This window comes from Pelodiscus sinensis, chromosome 14, assembly GCF_049634645.1.
Source record: "Pelodiscus sinensis isolate JC-2024 chromosome 14, ASM4963464v1, whole genome shotgun sequence".
Lineage (NCBI taxonomy): Eukaryota > Metazoa > Chordata > Testudines > Trionychidae > Pelodiscus > Pelodiscus sinensis.
In genome coordinates, this window is record NC_134724.1 from 24106583 (window position 1) to 24129428 (window position 22846).

Below are 22846 nucleotides of genomic sequence, written 5' to 3' on the forward strand. Positions count from 1 at the left end.
AGGGCGATCCCTGCCACACGACACGACACGACACGACACGCACGCGCGGGCGGGCGGTCCCACGCACTCTGCTACTCCCTCCTCCTCCTTCCCCTTCCTCTCTCACAGCGCCCTGCAGGCGCGCGCATGCGCGCCACGGCCTTGTGCCCCCACCCACGCCCACCGGCGAGTGCACTGGGCGCGCAGCCGCTCACCTGGTGTGTGCGCGCGCGCGCCACATCTCCCTCAGCGGACTCGCGAGCGCGCGCGGGTGGGTGGGTTCCCGTTCGGTGCGGCGGGAGGGAGCCATCCGGGTCTTGCGCGGCGCTGGCAACCTCTGCGCCGCGCCGCATCGCTCTGCCGGCCCCGGAGAGCGGCGAGCCCGGGCCGCCGCAGCCCGCAGGGCCGCTATGCATCTGCACCAGGTGCTCACCGGGGCTGTCAACCCCGGCGACAACTGCTACTCGGTGGGCAGCGTCGGGGACACCCCCTTCACGGTGAGGGCGGCGCGGGGGGTTGTTGGGCGGGGCTGGCTGAGGGCGGCGGGGCTGCTGCGAGGGGGTAATGAAGGGCGCCGGCGAGGTATCGCTGGGGCAGTGGGATGGAGTAATTAAGGGCGGGGTAATTCGCTGGGGCAGTGGGATGAGGTAACTAAGGGCGGGGTAATTAGCTGGGTACTGCAGTGGGGGTTAGGTAGAGGCGGGCCACGGGAATGGGAGGGTCGGGAAAGTGGGGAGCGTGATGACTATGTGCATGGTGGGTAGTTCGGCTCTCATGCTAGGCTGGGAATTTCACCGAGATCTTCCCGTAGAGAAAGTGTCGGGGGGGGGGGGGGTTAAATTCATAATCCAGGCATTCAGTCCTTTGGCATCTGTTTCCTATGCAGCAATCCCTTGGTCCCCAAAGGGGGAAGGGTGGGATCTGCTGCTTTACTCTCCCAGACCACAGCAGTAGACGAGGGGCTGGGATTGAAGGATGCACTTGTTACCTCTATCTAGTTTTAAGGGCCTTCCTGACATTGTGAAGATGGGGGAAGAATCCTCTTCATGTCACTGAATTTTGTTTGTTTGTTCGGTGAATAAAATAGCTAAAAGTGTGGCTATTTGCAATGAAAAGAGAGATTCACTTGCCAAAATCTTATTCAATATCCCATCTGCTGTTGATGAGCAATTGGTCTTCTGTTTCTATGAGGTGTTGCCAAATTAATTATTAATATCTTAACAAAGCTTTTCTTAATATAAATGGAAACAGATAAGACACATTGAAAACAGTTTGGTAGAGCCAAGTAATTTATATTTTGAGTTGATTTATTTGCCATTCACAGGACTCTCCCCATTTTAATGTAAATGTAAACTCTCTGTTTTGAGTTATGAAGTGACTATCAAATTTTAATGAAGAGTCAGCTTCTGCAGTGTTTAGTACAATATAATCAGTATTTTACTATTTGGAGAGGAATTGTATCATATTAAGTTTTGTGCTGACCTTTATCAGTTCTCAGTCCAGGCCTGAACTAGTTCTTGGCTAAGTGATATAAAGCAAATTTTCATTCTAAAATAAATGTTCATTTTAAAGCCTATTTGGTCATGTCATAACTTTTTTTTTTAATAATAGCTAGCTAAAAATCTACAAGATATAAAGGGAACTAAGACTGAGCATTTTTCCTGTTGTGCTGCTATGCAGGGCTGCTGACATCTAAGGGCATTGTATGGCAGCGGTTACTTTTGACAGTCATATAAAATCATATATTGTATCATTCTTTCCTTTATTATGTCCAGGAGAGTCAGTTTAACATGCTATCTTTGCAATATAAAAATTATTTTTCTTAATATCTTTTAGTTTTTATCAACACTCACAATGAATAATATTCTTTTACTGATAAGCAATACTAAGTTATGTCAATTTTCCAAAAAATACTCCAGTCATGATTTAGAAAATGCAAAATCATCATGTAGTTCATTTTAATTGTAGAATTACATGTAAAACACCCCAACCTTTCATCTGGCTGTTGTCTGCAACTTTATTATTTTTAAGTTAAATTTAGAAACTAGCAAGTGATATATGTAAGAGAAATCATATCTTATGATCTTGCTCTGTTGTAACTCTCTACTTCCCATTCTCTCATTTTACTCTTGGCATATTATTTCTTGTTGTTTTTAAGCCCTGAGCATGCAATAAGCTTTGTGTAAGCACTGAGTTCTTCCTGTGCAGAACTCATTTCAGGATCAGGGCCTTAATGCCTTATATAGATTGTAAATCTCCTGTGGCAGATCTGTTAATGTTGATTTACTTTAAGCACTATGCACACTTATCATACAGTAATGTTATAGGTAGGGCCTTACCAAATTCACAGCCATGAAAAACATATGCTGGACTGTGAAATCTGATTTCCTCCATGCAATCTGCCGTGCAGTCAGGGGCTCCTACCCTGCACAGTGGTCCAGCTGCTAATCCAGATTGGGGATGGAGAGAGACAAGATTTCCTTTTCCTCTACTGGGGCCATTCTTGCAGGAGGTCAGCCCCATCTCTGGGATCTCTCCTGGCTGCAGAAAGCTCAATGGCTCTTCCCCTGCCTTCCAAGCAAGATGTGCTGTGGCTCGAACTGTTACGTGCTGATATACCCTGGGAGTGAGACTGGCAGTGGCTGGTGGTCCTGCTCCCGTGGAGGTTTCAATGCAGGCTCTGCAATATAAAGCTAAGCTTTATACTGCAGAGCCCACAGCACATGTAGCCATGTAACCACTAAGATTTTTAGTGGTTACATGGTTACCTTTTTAAATAACTTTTTAATCCCTAATTAAAATGCCTGGCCATGAAATTAAACAAAATGGACTGTGAGTATGGTACCATGCTAATTACAGGTCTACCTGATAGTGATACTTATAGTTAAGTTTGCTGACTTGGTTTACCATTTTTTTTATTGTAAGTCTGCTCCTGTTTTCAGTTGCCAATGGTTTTGTGAAACTAATAGTTTGGGCTGAAAGATTCCATTGTTGCTTTTTGCCTTCATCTGATTTTTTTCAGTGTTAGTAAAAATTGTGCAGCTCTTCCTCAGAATGGGGTTAGGGAAAATAGATAGTTGTAGTGTTGTTGATAATGTATTTAAAAATACCAACAGCAGTTGTCGAGAGTCCTCTTGCTCCAAGATATGCAGCAGAAATTTGAAATTTCCCATTGGTGTAATCCTGTAGCCTATGTGGATTAATTATATATTGGAAAAATGCCATTTGCTTATTCTCTACAGAGTGGGCTACTAAAATAGCCAAATATTTTAATTTGAATCAAGCATGATCCCTGTATGTTCTCCTTATACTCGTTTAGCTTGAGCTCTAGCTAACAGCTAGACCATTATCCCAGGGAAAGACTCCTGAGTACTAGGCTGAAGTGTGTTCTTCACTTAAAACCTAAGTTGACATAGCTACTGTGCTCCACATCACCATCACTATGCCAGCCTAACTGTTGGTGTAGGGGCAGTTAGGTTGAAGCAAGAATGCTTCTATTGACCTAACTACCATTGCTGAAGCTGGAGTTCCTATAGCAACAGGAAAACCCCTTCAGTCACTGTAGTCTGCTGCTACACTAAGAGATTACAGTGGCACAGCGAATGTAGCTCTGCTATTTAGTGCCTGTAGTTTAGATGTGGCCTGAGAGACAGTTAATGTCCATGGCCTGGTCTACACTACGTGGTTAGGTCAACACAACGCATCTTATATCTAGCTGTCTGTGGAAGTGTCTTCATTTAAATTTGGCTCCTGCTGACATAAGTGCCTCTCTCCACTGATTTTTTTTAATACCACCTCCTCAGTGGTGTAGTTCTTCTGTGGATGTAATTTATTGACACTGTTGATCTTGGATGCTACATTATTTATATTGTTTATGCTGAATTCTACTCTGTGCATGTCTGACCTTAGTGACATTGCCTTCACTTTAATATTTTCTGCCATCCCGAACCCACCACCATCACCTATCACTGCACTTCCCCAGAGCTGGCATATGGGTGCACATACAACTTCCAGGGACGAAAGGGTGTTGACTGGTGACTGTATATGGTCCAGCCCCCACAATCACACATAATCTACTCTGGCCTTTCCTTCTCGATACGAACTACCATCTATTTTTCAACTAAACTACTGTTAATTCACTAACTCCCGCCCCCCCCCCCCCATCTGCTACAGTGGTGTGACCCAAAAATGTTACAGTACATACAGAAGATTGAACTTGGACAAAATATGGCAAACACAAAATGGTCCAGAAGGACACTAGTACCCTCCTAAGCCAGGTTGTTACAATACTTTTGTGTAACATACTTTTGTAAAATGACTTTGTTAAAATATTTCCAAAGGATAGCCAAGTTAGTCTGTAACAAGAAAAACTTAAACAACAACAAATAGACTGGTAGCACTTTAAAGACTAACAAAACATGTAAAATATTTAGTTTTGCCAGAACGGAAGACAGCTGTCAACAGAGATATATCAAGTTTTGTGTTGTTATGCCTAGTAAGGAATCTGTTTGTCAAAAATAAATTCCTGGGTCTCTTTTATTGTCTTGTTATATATTTGCTGATATTTATTTTGAAATAAATTACCAAAATAATTGAAACTGGCATGATAAAATTATTTTGAAAGATAAAATATGTAGAACTTAAAAGTATTGTGGACAGAATTTTTATTTTATTGGTGCAGAATTCCCCCAGGATTAGATAGTGTAGCTTCTTCATAGTTGAGGGTAGAACCAGGGGGTAGATTTATGTGTTGGGACTCTCAGAAGACATAACCAAGGTGGAAAGAACAAAAGTTAATTCACCTCATGTTAGTTGCTATGGTAGCCTATGCGCCTACAAAGTTTTAACATGGGCTGCATGAGCCATTTAAAACTATGTTGGTTCAAATGATTTAGCTAGTTCCATTTAAAGCAGCACTTTAAAAAAAATTACACAGGGTTCAACTCACTATGCTCTGCTTCCAAAGCAGCTTGTTTCTATGCTGCCTCTTACCCAGGGTAAGGTACCAGTTTATCACTGTATGATGTTTGGTAAGACATTACCATGTTGTGTGTGCACACACACCAAACTAAAGCTGCATAGACTACTTTAATTATATATTTTTTACTACAGCTGGTCTCTGCCCAAAGGCAATTTTTTGGAAAGTCTGAGCAGAGTTTAGCTATTTTGCTGATTCACTGAATGAAAGCCTCTTTTCTTTTTTCAAATTTAAATTATTTTCATAACACTTTGCTTTTAGTTGAGCTTATTTTTGATAGAATTATTTGGCTGAAAAATTTTGACAAGTTCTACCTAAGAAGACAGCTTGAAACAGCAGAGAGGTGGGAACAGCCTGGTGGCCCACAACTTGTCCCCGCACCTCAGCATGTAGATCAAGCAGCCAAGTTGTGAACCGAGAATTAGTCCTGGGTTGTAGGAAAAAATGTCTCCTCTCATGCCCTTGTCAACATCAACTGTTTCAAGTTTGGTAGTGCTACACCACTCATGGATATAGGAGTAGCCTGTACTCTGCTTGTAATCCTTCTACATTGGGACAGGGGCAGCAGGTTTGTATAATTTTTGGTAGTGCCTCCTGACCCCTATTAGCCAGGTCTCTGGAGGTAACACGCTCTGGGCAAGATGGACACGTGACCAGAAGTAAAAGGTGTCACGTGACCCCTCTGTAAGGACTTTTCTCACCATCCACCTACCAACAGGTATTAGTCTGGCCCCCACCAAACCCCCCTCATGCAACTATCCTGCAATTGCATTAACCCACTGTGTGTGACATTAACTCGGGGCCGGAGAGGCTGGGGGAAGCGTTCCCTCTAAGGCTATGTCTACACTCACAGCTTCTTGCGCAAGTACAGCCATTCTTGTGCAAGAACCTGCAGAGCATGCACACGGCCCGCCTGCTCTTGTGCAAGGACATTTACGGTATGGCATGGTAAGAGAGGGCGTCTTGCACAAGAGCTCTCTTGTGCAAGAGGTCAGTGTGGACGCTCGGCAGGGATTTCTTGCGCAAGAAACCCCTATGGCTAAAATGGCCATTGGAGCTTTCTTGCGCAAGAGAGAGTCCACAGTGCCATGGATGCTCTTGCACAAAAGCACAGCTCACACATGGCAGTGTGGATGTGTTCTTGCACATAAACCCTTGCCCAAGATGTTCTTGCGCAAGAAGCCGCCAGTGTAGACATAGCCTAAGAGTTTCCTCCCATGAGCAGAATGAATTGTGTTGTGCACCAGTGCTGAGTTCATGTGGCTTGTTTGGATGCACCGCTGTGGGACCCAAGTTATTAATAAATATCTTATAAACCTCTACCTTTTCTCTCTGCAGCCATGTCTCCTCCACTTGCTTCATCAGCTCCCTTGGTGCCTGCTCTCCCCCCCTCCAACTCCTCACCCTCCTCTGCTGCCCTGACTCCTGCCCTTCTCACTGACCTCAGCCCTCCTGCAACCTGCCCCCCTCCACCAGCCCTTCTCTCCCCCTTGTGCCCACTCCTCCAGTAGCCCCACTCTGATCATGTGAGCTACTCCTCCTCATCCCTCTTCTAACACCTCCCTCTAAACACCTGCCCTGCTTCTCTCCTCTGGTGCTGGCCCTTCCCTTGCAGGTGTCTGCCCTTCTGCTTCACCCCCAGAATCCTCTGGCTCCTGCACCTTCCCTTACCACTGCATCCTCCTCCTTCCCTCACTATCCCTGCCCCCTTTTTTCCTGATGCCACCACCCTCTGCCCTCATGCCCCTGTGCCCTCACACATAACTTGCTCCATCCCCACCTTCCTCATGCCCACTCCTTCTTTCAAGCCTTCTCCCAGCACTCCCCTCCTCTTCTAGCTCCCAGTGCCCTTACCCTCTCCTCTCCCAGCATCACCCTGTTCCCCTCCCACTGACACCTCCTCTCCTGCCCTTTTCCTCATTGTCTCCACTTGGCCCCCTGGCATTTGTCTCTCCTTCATGCTGTCCCTTGGTGCCTTCTCCTTTCTTCTCCTGACCTTCCCCCCCTCCCTTCAGCACAAGCCCCTTCCTCTCCCACCCTTTCCCTCTATTTTTCCCCTTTCCCCTCCACTACCTGGCTTCTGTCTTCCAGTTTGCGGGACAGCAGGGCTGGAGTCTGCGATCAGGCCCTGCCGCCCCTCTGTCCGTCGAGGGGGTATAGGCCGCTCCAGCGTCCGCTGCCCATTCCTTCTGGGGCTGCGGAGTCTGGGCATCTGCCCCACGAGGTTGCCTGCTGGGTCCCGGATGCTGCAGGAGGGTGGGCAATTCTCTGAGCTCACGGCCTGGCCCCAGCCCCGGCAGACTCCCTCCCCCTTGTCTGCCGCACCACCGGCATTTAAAATACCCGGCGCGAGGCGTAAGCATGCGCCGCAAGAGTGCGGGGGCGGAGCTGGCCCGCCGCGCCTGCTCGCTTTTAAACATGGGAAGGTGGGTGGGCGAAGCCTCCGGATCCGGTCACCCCTGTCTGGTGCGCATGCGCCATAAGGGTATGGGAGTAGGGGCAGTCCACCGTGGCAGCTTGCCGTAGCATCTGCCCAGTGGCAGAGCCCCTGCACTCTATCACAGCGGAGCTGTGGGCGCTCTGTTACAATCCTTCTCCTCCTCCGGGGATGCGCTGGGGACGGGGGAAGATGTGCCGGTAGGTGGGGGTCGGGACGCGCTCGGTGCAGGGCTGGGGGAGAAACCCAGCTCCGAATATTGGTGGAGTAGGGTCCCCGGCTCTGAATATTGCTGGACCATGGGCACCATGAGCCCATATAACTCACCGCCCATTCATAGGGAATCCAGTAGCCAGTTTTCTCCTCCTTCCCTCATCCCCAAATCCCTGTTGTATAGTGGTGTTCAGAGAATCTTAGTGCAGCTGAGTTTAACAGGTGCTAGGGTAATGGCTTCCTTGCATAGTTTGCTGAAGTCATTCTTCAGCCCATGAACAATAGAACTGCAGTGGTCCTGCTGTCAGAGGCTCCCGCATCCATACTTCCTATCATAAAAGAGGCTTTCATATTTGTGCGAACGCTTCTATTCATCTCATTGGGCTATAAACACTAAAATCTCTCTCTTACCCTTCAAGCTTCTATATGTCTGAGGTCCTGTTTACCAACAAATCCTCCAAGTGGAGAAGCAGCTTGTTCCAGCAGGAGTCCTCTTACTGGGATACCTTATATCCGTTTCCTAGATACAGACATTTTTACCAGTGTAACTACATTCTCATCAGGGCTTTTACTGGTGTAGGGTATTGATTAAGGTCATGGTTTCCCCCTCCATCTACCCACATTCCTAACCCAACATAGCTATGCCAGCAAAGCTTTTAAGTGTAGACCAGGTTTCCAAATAGGTACTGTGAGAAGTCAACTCTCCCATTAATTTGCACCTTCAACTTTGCACAAGTTCCAGGCACTGTTGGCAAATTGTCTAATTTGATGATTTGTCAAAGATTGATTTTTATATTAATGTGATCACCTTCCAATCAAAGCAGTCAGGGAGCTGGAATATTTTATTAATATAAGTAATTAAAATAGAAGCACAGAAATTGAAGGGACCTCAAAAGGTCATCTAATTCAGTCTCCCGTGTTCATGGGAGGTCTAAGTATTATCTAGACCTGATATTATCTGGCATGTGTTTGTCTAACCTTGTCTCAAAAATCTCCAATGACAGAGACCTCCTTAGGCAATTTATTCGAGTGCTTTAACTACCCTGACAGGAAGTGTTTCCTGATGTCCAACCTAAACCACCCCGCTGTAATTTAAATCTATTGTTTCTTGTCCTATCCTCAGAGGTTAAAAGAGAACACTTTACCACTCTCCTCTGTGTAACCACTTTTTGTGTACTTGCAAACAGTTATGCCCTACCTGTCCCCCAATCTTCCCTTCTTAAAACTAAGCAAATATATTATTTTCAGTTTTTCCTCATAGGTCATGTTTTCTAGAGCTTTAATAATTTTTTGTTGTTCTACTCTGAACTTTTTCCAATTTATCCACATCTATCCTGAAATGGGGCATCCAGAACCGGACACAATACTCCAACTGAGACCTAGTCAACATGTAGTAGGGTGGAGGAATGACCTTGTGTCTTGTTTACAACACTCCTGCTAATACTTCCCAGAATGATGTTTGTTTTTGCAACAGTGTAACTGTGACCGGGTATCCAGGAGGGCCACGGTGAGATTGTCTGCCCCATTTTTTGTAGTTTGCCTTAATTGAGCAATCTCCAGAACTGACTCCTATACCTAAATTCACTCAGGGTATGTCTAAACTACAGCACTAATTCGAACTAACTTAGTTCGAATTAGTTAATTCGAACTAAGCTAATTCGAATTAGCACATCTAGACTTAAAAACTAGTTCGGATTAGCGTTTTGCTAATTCGAACTAGCATGTCCATACTGAGTGGACCCTGAACCGGGGTTAAGGATGGCAGGGCATCAAATTAGTACTTAGAGCGTGTAGCTGCTGTCTCAGGCTAGCTGAGGGTTGTGCTTAAAGGGACCAGACCCCCATCTGGGACAGACAGTTCTCAGGGGTTCCCCACTTGCAAAGCAGTCCTGGCATGGAGTGCCCTGAGTGCCCACACTCGGCACATCACAGCACTCGGCCATCAGCCCGGCTGCACTTGCCGCAGGCTGCCATCCGGAGGGGGGTCAATCAAGGGGCTTCAGGAGAGTTTCCACCCCGAGGAGCCCGCAGAGCCACCCCAGTCCTCCCCATCGGGGGCTCGTACCCCATTCCTCCCTCACCTCCTTCCACTTACCCCTCGCTAGCCCCCCTTCCTGATGTACAAAATAAAGGACACGTGTGTTTAAAAATAGAAACTCTCTTTATTGAACAAAACTCGGGGAGACTGGGAAAAGGAGGTGGGAGAGGGGAAGGCAACTAAAATGATCAGGGGTTTGGAACAGGTCCCATATGAAGAGAGGCTAAAGAGACTGGGACTTTTCAGCTTAGAAAAGAGGAGACTGAGGGGGGATATGATAGAGGTCTATAAAAGCATGAGTGGTGTGGAGAGGGTGCATACAGAAAAGTTCTTCATTAGTTCCCATAATAGAAGGACTTGTGGACACCAAATGAAATGAATGGGTAGCAGGCTTCAGACTAACAACAGAAAGTTCTTCTTCACAAAGCAAATAGTCAACCTGTGGAACTGCTTGCTGCAGGAGGCTGTGAAGGCTAGAACTACAACAGAGTTTAAAGAGAAGTGAGATAAAGTCATGGAGGTTGGGTCCATGGAGTGCTATTAGCCAGGGGGTAGAAATGGTGTCCCTGGCCTCTGTTTGTGGAATGACTTTGTCATTGTTTTTGGTCCATCCCCTCCAGGGTCCCTAGGGTTGGCCGCTGTCGGCAGACAGGCTACTGGGCTAGATGGACCTTTGGTCTGACCCAGGACGGCCATTGTAAGCTCAGGGCTCAGGGTCGGGGGTCTCAGTGGACCCCCTTGATTCTCTTGCACACCTGCTCCTGGGTGGCCAGGCTGGCAGCTCTCCTGCCCTAGCTGGCCACTTTCCTGTGCTTAGTGCGGAGGTCGTGGATGAGGTCCACGATGTCCGCACTAGACCAGGTGGGCGCCCACCTCTTGCGGATCCGGGCAGGCTCCCGGGAGCAGCCAGCCTGGTCCTGAGAAGAGGCGGAGGGCTGGGTGGCAGCGAGTGGCTGGCTCGAGCCGTGCCAAATGCAGGGTCTGCTGGCTGGGTGCTAGCAGGCTTGCACCTGGCATGGGCACCGTAGCCAGCCCGTGCCCCATTAAGGGCTCCGGGGCCGGGAGGGAGGCAGAAGAGTTTCCCTGGTTGTGCCCAGAGTGGCCACCAGGGAAAGCTGGGGAGGGCTAGCCTCCCACTAGTTGCTACACAGCCCTTAATTTGAACTAGTTAATTCGAACTAGGCTTTAGTCCTCGTGGAATGAGGTTTACCTAGTTCGAAATAAGCGCTCCGCTAGTTCGAATTAATTTCGAACTAGCGGATCACTAGTGTAGCGCCTATCAAAGTTAATTCGAACTAACGTCTGTTAGTTCGAATTAACTTTGTAGTGTCAACATACCCCAAGTATGCAACCAAACAGCTTTGACAATACTTTACTGGTGTACCGAGAAGTCAGAAATACAGTTCCCTTAAAGCAAACCACACTTGAGTTTCTCTGCAAACAGTCAAGTCAAACCAAACAGCCAAGTCAAATATCATGGAGAATTATTGAAAATCTTGTCCATCATGTAAAGGATTGGACACATTATATAGCAGGTGAATTAATATTTCAAATCTTACCCGGATACAGGTTTACAGCCCATTTTTATTAACTAAACTAGCATTTATTAGGAAAGAGTGTTGTTTAAAAGATTATACATACAAGTAGGTACAGAGTTCTTAGGTCAGGTTCATAATAGAGTTGGTGAACTTTTGGGTTGCAAAGAGTCCTTTCCAAATTCAGTTAATCAGGCTACAGTCCATGTCCAATATCAGGTTGATCCAGAATGGAACTGGAGACATCAGTCTTGAGAGAGACTTAGACTTCACCAGATGAAGCTTAAGCAGATGTGAGAAGAAAGCATCAGGTTCCAAAAGACCTTAATGCAGTTCTGGGGCAACCACTTGACAGCATGCAGACCTTGGATGAACAGTAGGCAATTATCCTAGCTTTCAAGTAATCACCTCTTTTCTAGGGATGCAAATGTTTAACAACCCCCGCTCACCAGGTTACACACTGGCCTGGGAGTGGGCTTCTCCGGGTAGCAAAGTCTCCCAGGAGCGATGCCTGCTTATTATAGATAAGCTTTATACTGCAGAGCCCACAGTACATGTAACAGCTAGGATTTTTAGCAGTTACATGTTTACAATTGTAAACAACTTTTAAAATCCCTACTCTTTCCTAAGCATCACTAGTAATTAGCTACATGGATTCACAAATTGCTGTGGCCCATCTCCTACTTTTACTGGTACTTTGCTGCATACTTCAAAGAGAAATGAAAACAGTGATATCGCTACGTTTACAGTTCTCTTAAATGTTAATATCTCCTTTTGATCTGTAAAGTAACAGAATACAGCGATAGACAGGAAGTGTTTGGTTATGTTTTCAGCCTCTAATAATTTAAATGTAAACCCACAAAACACAAAGATTATCTACTAATATGTCTCTAAAGATTGAATCTGGGTCAAATAAACTGCTAGTTGTGTAACCCTTTTGACTCTGTGTCAGATTTACACTGCTGGATCATATTTAACCTGTGATGCACTATGATCCACAGATCCCTTTCCACAGTACTTTTTTGTAGGTAGTCTTATCTCATTTTATGTGTGTGCGCAACTGATTATTCCTTCTTAAGTGAATTTGCATTTGTCATTATTGAATTTCATCAGGTTTACTTCAGATTATTTTAAATTTTAATCTACCTTCCAAAGCACTCACAACCCCGCCTAGCTTGGTATCAGCAAGGATTGTTACAATGCATTTATTTAGATAAACATGTAACTGCTGAAATTTACTCTGTGACAGCTGGTACATATGGGGAGCCAGCTTTTAAATCAGCTCCTTGCGAGCACTGGCTCCTGCCTTGCCTGCAGTGCATGTTTCAGAGGCAGAAGCATTAGAGGATGGGGAGGGGTTGAGTTTTGTAACCATGCACGTTAACCAATGAGCTTAGGCTCATTGGTTAACAGTGTACCCGGTTACATGTTCACATTCCTAGTATCATCAGCAAACTGTATAAGTGTACTGTCTATGCCATGAGCTAAATCATTAATGTATATATTGAATAGAACCACTTTATAGTGACTCCATCTAGATTGTATTTCCCTAGTTGGTTAATATGAAGATCATGCAAAACAGTATCAGAATTCTTACTAAACTAAAGAGAATTCATATCTACTGCTTTCCCCCCATCCACCAGGCTTCTTACCCTGTCAAAGAAAGTTATTAGGTTGGTTTTACACAATTTGTTCTTGGACAATCCATCACCTGATTATCTTCTAGATGTTTGCAAATTGATTGCTTAAGTATTTGCTTAGTTACCATTGAGTACTGAAGTTAAACCTACTGGTCTGTAATTCCCCAGGAGGTCCTTATTTCCCTTTAATACAATGGTACTATATTTGCATTTTTTCCAGTCATCTGAAACCTGTCCTGTGTTTCATGACTTCTCAAAGATAATTGTTAATGGCTCTGTTGGATGGACTGATTTAAATCAAGTGATTTAAATCATGATTTTAAACACCAAAAATCATTGATTTAAATAAAATGTCCCACTAATACTTAACATACTCCTTCAACCAAGAGTACAAATCTGATCACTAAACAATGTTAATTTATAGCTTAGCACAGCATTTTACATAATCTAAGAGGGTATACTTGGTTTAATTTTTTTTTTAGATAACATGGGAAATACAGGTAATGAGTATTATGTTCTGTCAAGCTGCAGATACAGCAGCTGTACATTATCAATAAGAACTAAATCATACAATACAATATCACATGTATTTTATTAAACTAAATCTTAATGGTTACATAAATGTTTCAGGTTTGCAATTGATACAGTCTTTGTATCAGTTTATCTGATGGCTATCCTTAAACTTTTCTTTTTAATTTTCAAATTTTATTAACTCTAACAGACAAATCCTATATTCAGTAAATGCACGGTGTCCTTAAAACTTCTATAACTGGCTCTCATTTTCTCAGTCCCACTGTCATTTTGATGCAGATCCGATTCTAAGTTAACAAAAAAGGTAAGACTTACTATGCTTAGTGAGTGCTTAATTTTGGAGTAAGCCCCATTGAAAACAAGTATAGGATGGCATTCCTTTGTGGAAAGCTGAGTTATGTTGAAGTAAAATAGGAAATAGACTTATTACATTACCATTATGGTCTTTGACCAAGATGTTGTAAAATAAGGGATATATATATAATGTAATATAAAATAAGAAATGTCACTCATTGGCAGATGATACAAGAGCTGAAACATCTTTTAAAAATGTAAAAATGCTATTAGAGTTACAATAAGCATAATTACATTAAAATTAACATATCTTTACCTCGAGATGTATAGGGGCAGGTTTGTATAATATTCTTCACTTTGTTAGGCTTACGATTAGTGATACACCAGAACACAGCTTGACTTTCAGATTCCAGCTTAAATTAGCAAGACTGGCAATTAGAACATACAAACATCTTTGTACATATTCAGTAAATGGCATATTTGAGATGAAGGGTATTGGGTATACTGTCTGATAACTTTTCAATGCCAGTTTTACAGACTCAAGCAGCAGTATAAGACAGAGATTCCAAAGACATAATTTAATGCTGCAATGTTAAGGCTGACCATTGGAATGAATTGTAACTGAGCATGGCCTCTCCAATATTTTTGTTGTCCAGTAAGGTATCAACACTTCCTAGCAATGGGACTTCAACCACTTACTAGTAAAGAGCAAAATTGTGTTAGGAACCCCTCCCCCCCCCCATGAGACAAGGAGATGTTTCTTTTATTCTTTCTACACATGAGCCTCCTGCCAGGAGATATTCCCTCTTTCTCCCCATCCTTCTGCTTGAGAGCCATGAGAAGTCCTATCTACAATGACTACACTGACATTTTAGAAACAGTGCATAAATCTTTGAATATGGTCTTAAAGGGAAATGGTAAAGAAGTGATACAAACTGCTTTTAAAAAATATCCATGAGAGACATACCTGAATTTTGAAAACAGAACAGAAAATTATTTAATATACGCATGGGTATATGTATTTCATATGTACAATAAATTGTCCAGTAAATACAAAGTTGTATAGTTCATAGGTGACAAAGCTCTTTTATTCCTCTTACTGGCACATTCTGAGAATTCACAGGTCATGATATCAGGCACATTTTGCCAGTAAGTAGTGTCTGGAGCTAGTCTTTCTAGAGAAATAAAGAAAGGGGCTAGAGTTAAATAATATATTTGGAATTGAGAGATTATGGGATGGTCTGTAACTTCATCCTAAGGAGTTTGACCACACAAGAAGGAAAACTCAAGTGGTTGTGTGTAGCTTGACATCACCAAATCCCTGCATACAATTGCAATTAGTTGTTTATGATTATGCATAGCATATATGAGGTTCACATTAAATTGAGTGCAAAATCTCTTGTCTTTTTCACCAGTTTTACTTATAGAACTTAATCTGTATTAAACAGTGAACGTTGCTAATGAAATGATGTAGCAAAGTATTCTTTCACCTTTATTTTACATCTCGGCTGTGTCTACACTGGCATGAATTTCCGGAAATGCTTAAAACTGAATACTATTCCGTTTTCAGTTTTTCCGGAAAAGGAGCATCTACATTGGCAGGCTTCTTTTTCGGAAAAGCATCTGTGGCCAATGTAGACGCGCTTTTCTGGAAAAGAGCCCCGATCGCCATTTTCGCGATCGGGGCTTTTATCCGGAAAAGACTACTGGGCTGTCTACACTGGCCCTTTTCCGGAACAGTGTTCCGGAATAAGGACTTATGCCCGAGCGGGAGCAGAATAGTTTTTCCGGAATAGTGGCTGATTTTGTATAGTAGAGCATCGTTGCTTTTCTGGAAATTCAAGGGCCAGTGTAGACAGCTCGCAGCTTATTCCGGAAAAGCGGCTGATTTTCTGGAATAAGTGGCCCAGTGTAGACACAGCCCTATAGTATAGAAGATCCAAATCACTGGCATAATTGCAAAACAGGAATTGGTATCCAGATGCCCTTCTTTAGAAACTACAAAGATTTTAATGTTGTTTGTTACTGTAGTTGTAGTGAGTAAGGAATTAACACAATTCTATAGTATGTTCCAGTCTAATATTTCATTTTATTCAGACGTACTTATGTAGTGAATAGGAAGAAAGCAAGAATGTTATGATCCCATTAGTTTAATTTACATTTGTCATATAATGTGAATTCATCAGTTGGATCTGAAAGAGTACTGTTTTAAAAGTCTGAAAGACTTGATACTGCTCTCAATTGAAGTTAATGCCAAAACTCCCTTTAAATTCTGTGCCGAACCAAAGCTTAACTGAACCATTCCAAATCATACAGTCTCACTGAGTTGTGCTTGGTTGTAGGTCTGATGGCTCTGATTTACACCTGGCTGTCTTAGCCCACCCACTACTAGTCATTCCAGCAGTTGAGGATTACTGGGGTGTAGTCACAGCCCCACTGACTCCCTTTTTCTTTCCATGTTTCCTGCACCACTGTGGAGAGGTGTTGCATAATAACAGTTACTGCGGCTCTACTAAGATGAGAGAATATTTAGGGGGTTGGTTGAGTTAGCTGGATCACCCCAAAGTAGCTGTAGTATGAGCAAAGAGCAAGCTATGTCTGTTAACTCTGTCTGTTACTAGTATGCATTGAGGTAGAGATTTACATGTGTATTCATGATCGTAATGCTCTTTGAAAAAACGTAATAATTTTAAAATGTAACTATTGTGGACCAGCATTTGATTATTTGTCTTTTTAAAACTATTACAGGCATATGGCTCAGGCTGTGATATTGTTATTCTGGCAAATGACTTTGAATGTGTGCAGATTATTCCTGGTGCTAAGCATGGAAACATTCAAGTCAGCTGTGTGGAGTGTTCCCAACAACAAGGCAGGGTAAGGTCTTTACCCTGAATTAAGTTTAAAAAATGAAATGTATAAACAGAAACTGTTTGACATGTTGATACTATTAGTGAGGTGGTAATTTCATGCTAAAGACCTATTTTTAGGTACTTGTAACTTCCTACATAACACTTTTTGGTTAAAAGTAAATATCCTTGTTTCAGCCCAGTAGTTATTTTTGAAAGTTTGATAAAAACTGAATTTGGCCCTTTTACATCTACCTTAATATGTTTTTAATTTTAACTTTTGTCACTATTTAAAAGTAATAAAATCCCATTTTGTTTTCAGATAATTTATGCCACTTTTATAAAGTTTAAAATGTGTGTGGGTCTGAATATCAACAAGGTATGCATCAACCACTAATTTTACAAATACATAAAATTCTGAAATCCACATTCTTTCCTTTGAGTATGTAAAAAGATTCTACACATGTAAGAATCTGTAATAAATTTGAATTTGCAAATTTTCTTGATAGAACCAATTTAGTGTTGTAAATTGGCATGTCAGAATATCAACATCCAAGTTGGCTTGTGTGTACAGTTTGGTTGTAAGTTTTGCCAAAAGCAGCTGCACTAAGGTGCTCAAGTCATGGGATCATGTGGCCCATGGAATTGAAAACGATTAAAAATAGAATACTTTGCATGCAAGTATTTTTTCCCTAACTTTTTTCACTAAATAGAGTTTCATTTATTTCAGTGTACATATTCATATTTATTTCTCAAACAACATTGAAACAAAACATTTATAAATAATTTCAATAAAGGTGGCAGTAATGTACCAGATGTGTACGTGAAGTACTGCTTAAGACAGTCTGCTGCCAAAAAAGCGCACTCTAATAAAAAAAAAATTAAAAATCTAATATAAGGAATAGGAAACACTTCTCTTGGAATTGTGCAGTAAAAATAGCACATGCTTTGAAACATTAAAAGAATTACCATGGCTTACATTCCCTTTTAATAGTTTAAATGTAGCACAACTGATTATAATCTACATATCTTTACCGGCTCTACTGTTTAACGTGGCTATCAGAAGAGCTACTTTTCTAGCTAAGGAAAAATGAAACCATTTATGTCTATGTCCTGAGAAGTGCTGAAAGTGTTCATGTTTTTCAGAAGTACCTAGAAACGTTTAATTTGTGTACTAGCATAGTAAATCCTGATAACTGTGCAAACACCTGTCTGATTTTTCAATCTGACTTTTATTAGTGACCAGAAATGCCAGATAGCCAACCTAGACTACTGAGAAGGGTGAAACACTTACCTGTCACAGTTACAACTAAATATTGACCAAGTTCTATGTGGATACAACTGACTATATTACAAATTTGGCTGTAACACAGGTAAAACTTAAGTAGTGTTCCAGGACAATAACTGCTCAGGAGTCCCTGACATTATAACTCCACAAAGACTAAGAATTATCTTTCTGGTGGCCCGGAAATGCACGTATAGTGCGGTATCCTTTGTTCAGGGGCTTTAAACCCCTTGGCTATGTCTAAACTGGCATGATTTTGCGGAAATACTTTTAACGGAAAAGTTTTTCTGTTAAAAGTATTTCCGCAAAAGAGCGTCTAGATTGGCAAGGATGCTTTTGTGCAAAAAGTGCTTTTGCGCAAAAGCATCTGTGGCCAGTCTAGACGCGATTTTGCGCAAGAAAGCCCCAATCGCCATTTTAGCCATCGGGGCTTTTTTGCGCAAAACAATTCTTCCCTGTCTACACTGGCCCTCTTGAGCAAGTATTCTTGTGTAAGAGGGCTTTTTCCCGAGCAGGAGCGTGAAAGCATTTGTGCAAGAAGCACTGATTTTGTACATTACAAAGTCAGTGCTCTTGCGCAAATTCAAGTGGCCAGTGTAGACAGCTGGCAAGTTTTTGCGCAAAAGCGGCCACTTTTGTGCAAAATCTTGCCAGTCTAGACGCACCCCTTGTCTCTTCTGTGTGTTGGGAACCCTTCCCATATGAAAAGTTGATAGGAAAACGGGTTTAAGCTTACAAGTTACAGGCAGTCCCCGAGTTACTCGGATCCGACTTATGTCGGATCCGCAGTTACGATTGGGGCCCTCCCTCTCCCTGGTCTCCAGCAGACCAGGGAGAGGAAGCAAAGCGGCGGAACACGGGGGCAGCGGACGCGTCTGGGCTGTCCGCTGCCCGCATGCTCCGCGGCTTTGCTCTGCTTTGCTCCCCGTCCCCCTGGTCTGCAGACCAGGGGGACGGGGAGCAAAGCAGAGCAAAGCCGCGGAGCCTGGGGTTCTTAAGTTGAATCTGTATGTAAGTCAGAACTGGCGTCCAGATTCAGCTGCTGTTGAAACTGATCAGTTTCAGCAGCGGCTGAATCTGGACGCCAGTTCCAACTTACATACAGATTCAACTTAAGAACAAACCTACAGTCCCTATCTTGTACGTAACCTGGGGACTGCCTGTATGTCTTTTTAAGGGAGACTAGAGTCCTAAATTGAAGTATTTAAACAGCTCCTTCTTAAGTAAAATTTAGATTAAAAAAAAAAACCCAGCCATTTTCAAAGTATAGGTAAGCACAATAATCAGACATATGCTTTGTTCTTCCCACCTCAAAAAAGGTCTTTTATAGATGTGGTATTCTTTGAAAGAAATGAATTGGAGAAATTACGGATTCGTACTTGGACTATGCTAATAAGTTTCCAGTGGCTTGTTCAGTATTCTGTTTCAATATGCAGGCTTGTACTCAAAAATTTTACTGAACCTAGCAGTTATAGGATAACATTGGCTCCTGTATGCTTGTATTTAATACTCAGTGATAGGAAATGGAACTTGGAATCGCACTGAAGACCTAGACACTGATCATTAATATACTAGTTTTCTGTGAAGGAGAGCGAGAGCAGAAATACCAAAGGCATCACCTCTTCATTGTGCATTAATAGTAGCTACCCTGATGATATAGCAGAATGATAGGCATTAGTTAGTACATATCTTATATGCATTGGGTCTCTCTTGCTTACATTTAGATCTTTTAATGGGTGATTATCAGGGATGTAAGTGACTAGTCAACTACTTGATAAGCTTATTGAACAGTTGAGTAGTCACTTAACTAGTTGATTCTCTTTCTCTCTCACACACGCTGCCTCTATCAGAGAGAGGCAGCAAGGTGGGGGGTGAGGGAAAGCAGGAGCTGGTGCTAGGGGGAGCCAGTTTAAAAGCCAGTTCTCCCCAACATCATCTCCAAGGGGCATGGGGGGAGGCAGAGGTGTCCCTACTGCCTCTCCCTTTGAAATGCACAAGAGCTGCCCATGGCTCTTCTACATTTCAAACACCTGCAGCTCTTGTACATTTCAAAGGGAAAGTCAGAGAAGTGGGGCCTAAGCAGTCGGCTGACCTATTTGAAATGTACAAGTACATTTCAAAGGGAGAGGTGCAGTGGGACTGCGAGAATCCCCTCCCTTATCAACTAATCATGTAGTTAATGGGAATTCCATCTACTACTTAATTAGTTGATTAATCAAAATTTAACAACCCTAGTCATTACTCAAAATAAACAAATTATGTATTTTTCAATGTTTTCTAAAAGCATTGAATTCCAGATACACCACGAGGTGACATTTGTATATATTTTACTTTCCTTTAGCACTTACACTTACAAGTTAATTTGAAATTCATTGAGTATCTGTGAATACTAAAGAGTTCTATTATGCCTTTTTGCTGAGTCTTATCATTTTATTCATTTAATCTGTTCCAGATTGCAGCATCATATGGAAATGCTATTTGTATTTTTGAACCTCTGGGTATAAATTCTCACAAAAGAAATTGTGTAAGTATGTATTAAACATGAATAAACTATATTTTGGTTTGTTGGAGCAGATAAAAATATGCCTAATACTTGATAAACCCCATTAGGATGGAACAAAGGAGATTATCTGAAGAATATACTGATTTTCGACACATGCATATTTTAAAAAAATTGGATAGTGGGAAAGCAGAATTAATTTCTTATTCCAAACAAATATTCCTTAGCAATATTCTAGACAATATTGCTTATCGTAAAATGCTCTTATTTGAAAATGAATGTTAGAAAATACAATTATTTTCCTTAGTTTTCACCCATTCTGTAGGCAACATTCTAGGAAATGGAACATCAAATGAGTATTTGTTTCTATTCCTCCTTCCATAACTATAAGGGTATAGTATTTAGCTAGTCCCTAGTATTCTGGATAATATGAACACATCTTTGTTTGGAATGTCATGTGAAAATGGTGACTGTTCAGTTTTCTGCTACTAAAAAATGTCAGTGCTGCATTTCATCATTATAAATCAGTTGAATGCATTTATTTAATACTAGATGCAGCAACCTATTATAGTCTGAATTTACTTGCAAAAGATTTAATATAAATCTCATACAGAAAATAAAAATGCTGTTACTTTTTTGCTGTTTAAAGCTAACCATTATTCCTAATGTTTTTATACCACAGCAACTAAAGTGTCAGTGGCTTAAAACGGGGCAGTTTTTCCTTAGTTCTATGACTTACAACTTAGCATGGGATCCTCAAGGTAATGTGAAATTGATAATTGTTTGTTTATTACTGTAGAATGGTTCTGTGTACAATTTTTATTTAAATTAAATTGTAGTGTGACTATGTAAGTGTTTAAACTAGAAGACAGACCTGGGGTTACTCAGATCCTTAAATAAGTTTTGTTTTTCTTCATTTAAATCATTGTTCTGTGGTGAGACTGGAGGTAAGGGGTTCAGTATGCAGGCTGCCCTAGGAAGAGAGGATAACTTAAGTCCCCTCTCACCATAGTATCTTGGAGCCGGGTGAAAAGTGCCTGTCCGTGGCTTCTACAACTCCAGTGGGCACAACTGGGGGACAGACACATGGACAGACAGACAAACTCTCTGAAATATATAGTAAATAGCTGTCCCTTTCTCTACTCTGTCTCCTGGGGTTATAGCTGTCCATCTCAGTCCCCTGGCTGTGTTCCCTCCCCCCGCCCCCCATTGTTAGTCTACAGTATAACAGTTCCTCCTATCAGACCCCTCCTTTTCCATTTGATGAGAAGCAAGCACATTCCAGGCATATCCCATTGTCCTGGAACAACCAAACTCTTACCTTGCTTTGTTAGAATAAGAGGAAGCTGCATACCAAATTTTGTGGTCCTAATTCTTACTGTTTGAGTTCTTAAAACAAATGGACTCACAGATGGACGAACAAATTCTCTATATTATATAGTATTTAAGCAATTCTCAAACTGCTGTAGCTACACTATATATGGTACACAGGTTGTTAAAACTTTAGTATCACAGTAAAAATCTTTTGAAGTTACTATTTATGAAGGTGCTATGCCGTAGACTTTTGAGTTTTAGACCTTGTCTGACTTATCACGGTTGTGCAATCTAAGTTACACTACTCCAGTTGGTAAATAACTTAACTGGAGTTGATATAGTTTAAGTTGATTTACCATGGTGGCTTCACTGTGTCAATGGGTGATGCTCTTCCATCAGTTTACCTTACTCTTCTCATTTTAATGGAGTAGTGGAGTAGACCAGATAGTGCTTGTCCATCAGTTTAGCATGTTTTCACTGTGCCTTTTGAGTACTGATCTAATGGTATTGTACACATGGCCTTAGATAAAGTATGGTAGATTTGGGAAATGTGCTCTTAGATAGCTAACTGATATGAATACAGAACTAGTGAAAAGTATTTCACATGGTAAGGTACCTGTCATTCTTCTATGTGAAGTTAGAAATATGAAGTCTGAATCTGGTTTTAATTCAAAGTGTACTAATATGGGACACTTCAGAATTTTAATAACTCAGTACTCAAACCAATGACCCATGAATGGTTTTATTCTTCCTGAAAGCCCAAATTGTTATAGGTCCTAGAAAGATATATGCCAGGTCATGTGATACTGAACCCTATTTTGAATTTTGTACTTTTCCACTTAAGGTGAAAAAATGTTTGAATTGAGTGCAAAATTCCTGCCTTAATTAAAAAAGGGGACAATTGCCAGATGTCAGGAGACACCACCACCCCTTACCACCTAAGATGCCTTCTAGAAACATCTAAAACTGAAGGGGGGAAGGTTGGGCCCAAGCTAGAAGGCTTCTTAGCTTGTGAAAAAAATGCTTAGAACAACTGTTTAGGGCAGTGTTTCTCAAAGTGGTCTGCACATCCACTCTTGAGAAACTGGCTAACTGGCCACTCCTACTTTTTAAATCCTACTTTTTATACTTAATAAAAACACTTTTGTTTATTATCAAGCTCAGTGGAAATAATTCTTATGTGGAGGGGGAGCACAGCCTTTGTGCATATCTCCCTTTCATTGGTAAAAGGGGCAGTTCCTATGAGATTCTCTTTG

The 22846-nt window shown here is 42.1% G+C and overlaps 1 protein-coding gene across 2 annotated transcripts in view; it reads left to right on the top strand.

Moving 5' to 3' along the window:
- The first annotated feature begins 343 nt into the window (after positions 1-343).
- Positions 344-22846, top strand: part of DMXL2 (Dmx like 2) — a 147345-nt gene continuing 124842 nt past the window's right edge. For both annotated transcript variants that reach the window (XM_075897231.1, XM_075897232.1), the window contains exons 1-4: positions 344-476; positions 16394-16519; positions 20229-20300; positions 20959-21037. In XM_075897231.1, the coding sequence (XP_075753346.1) occupies positions 390-476; positions 16394-16519; positions 20229-20300; positions 20959-21037 (364 nt within the window). In that variant the 5' untranslated portion in view covers positions 344-389. The remainder of the gene's footprint in view (positions 477-16393; positions 16520-20228; positions 20301-20958; positions 21038-22846) is intronic.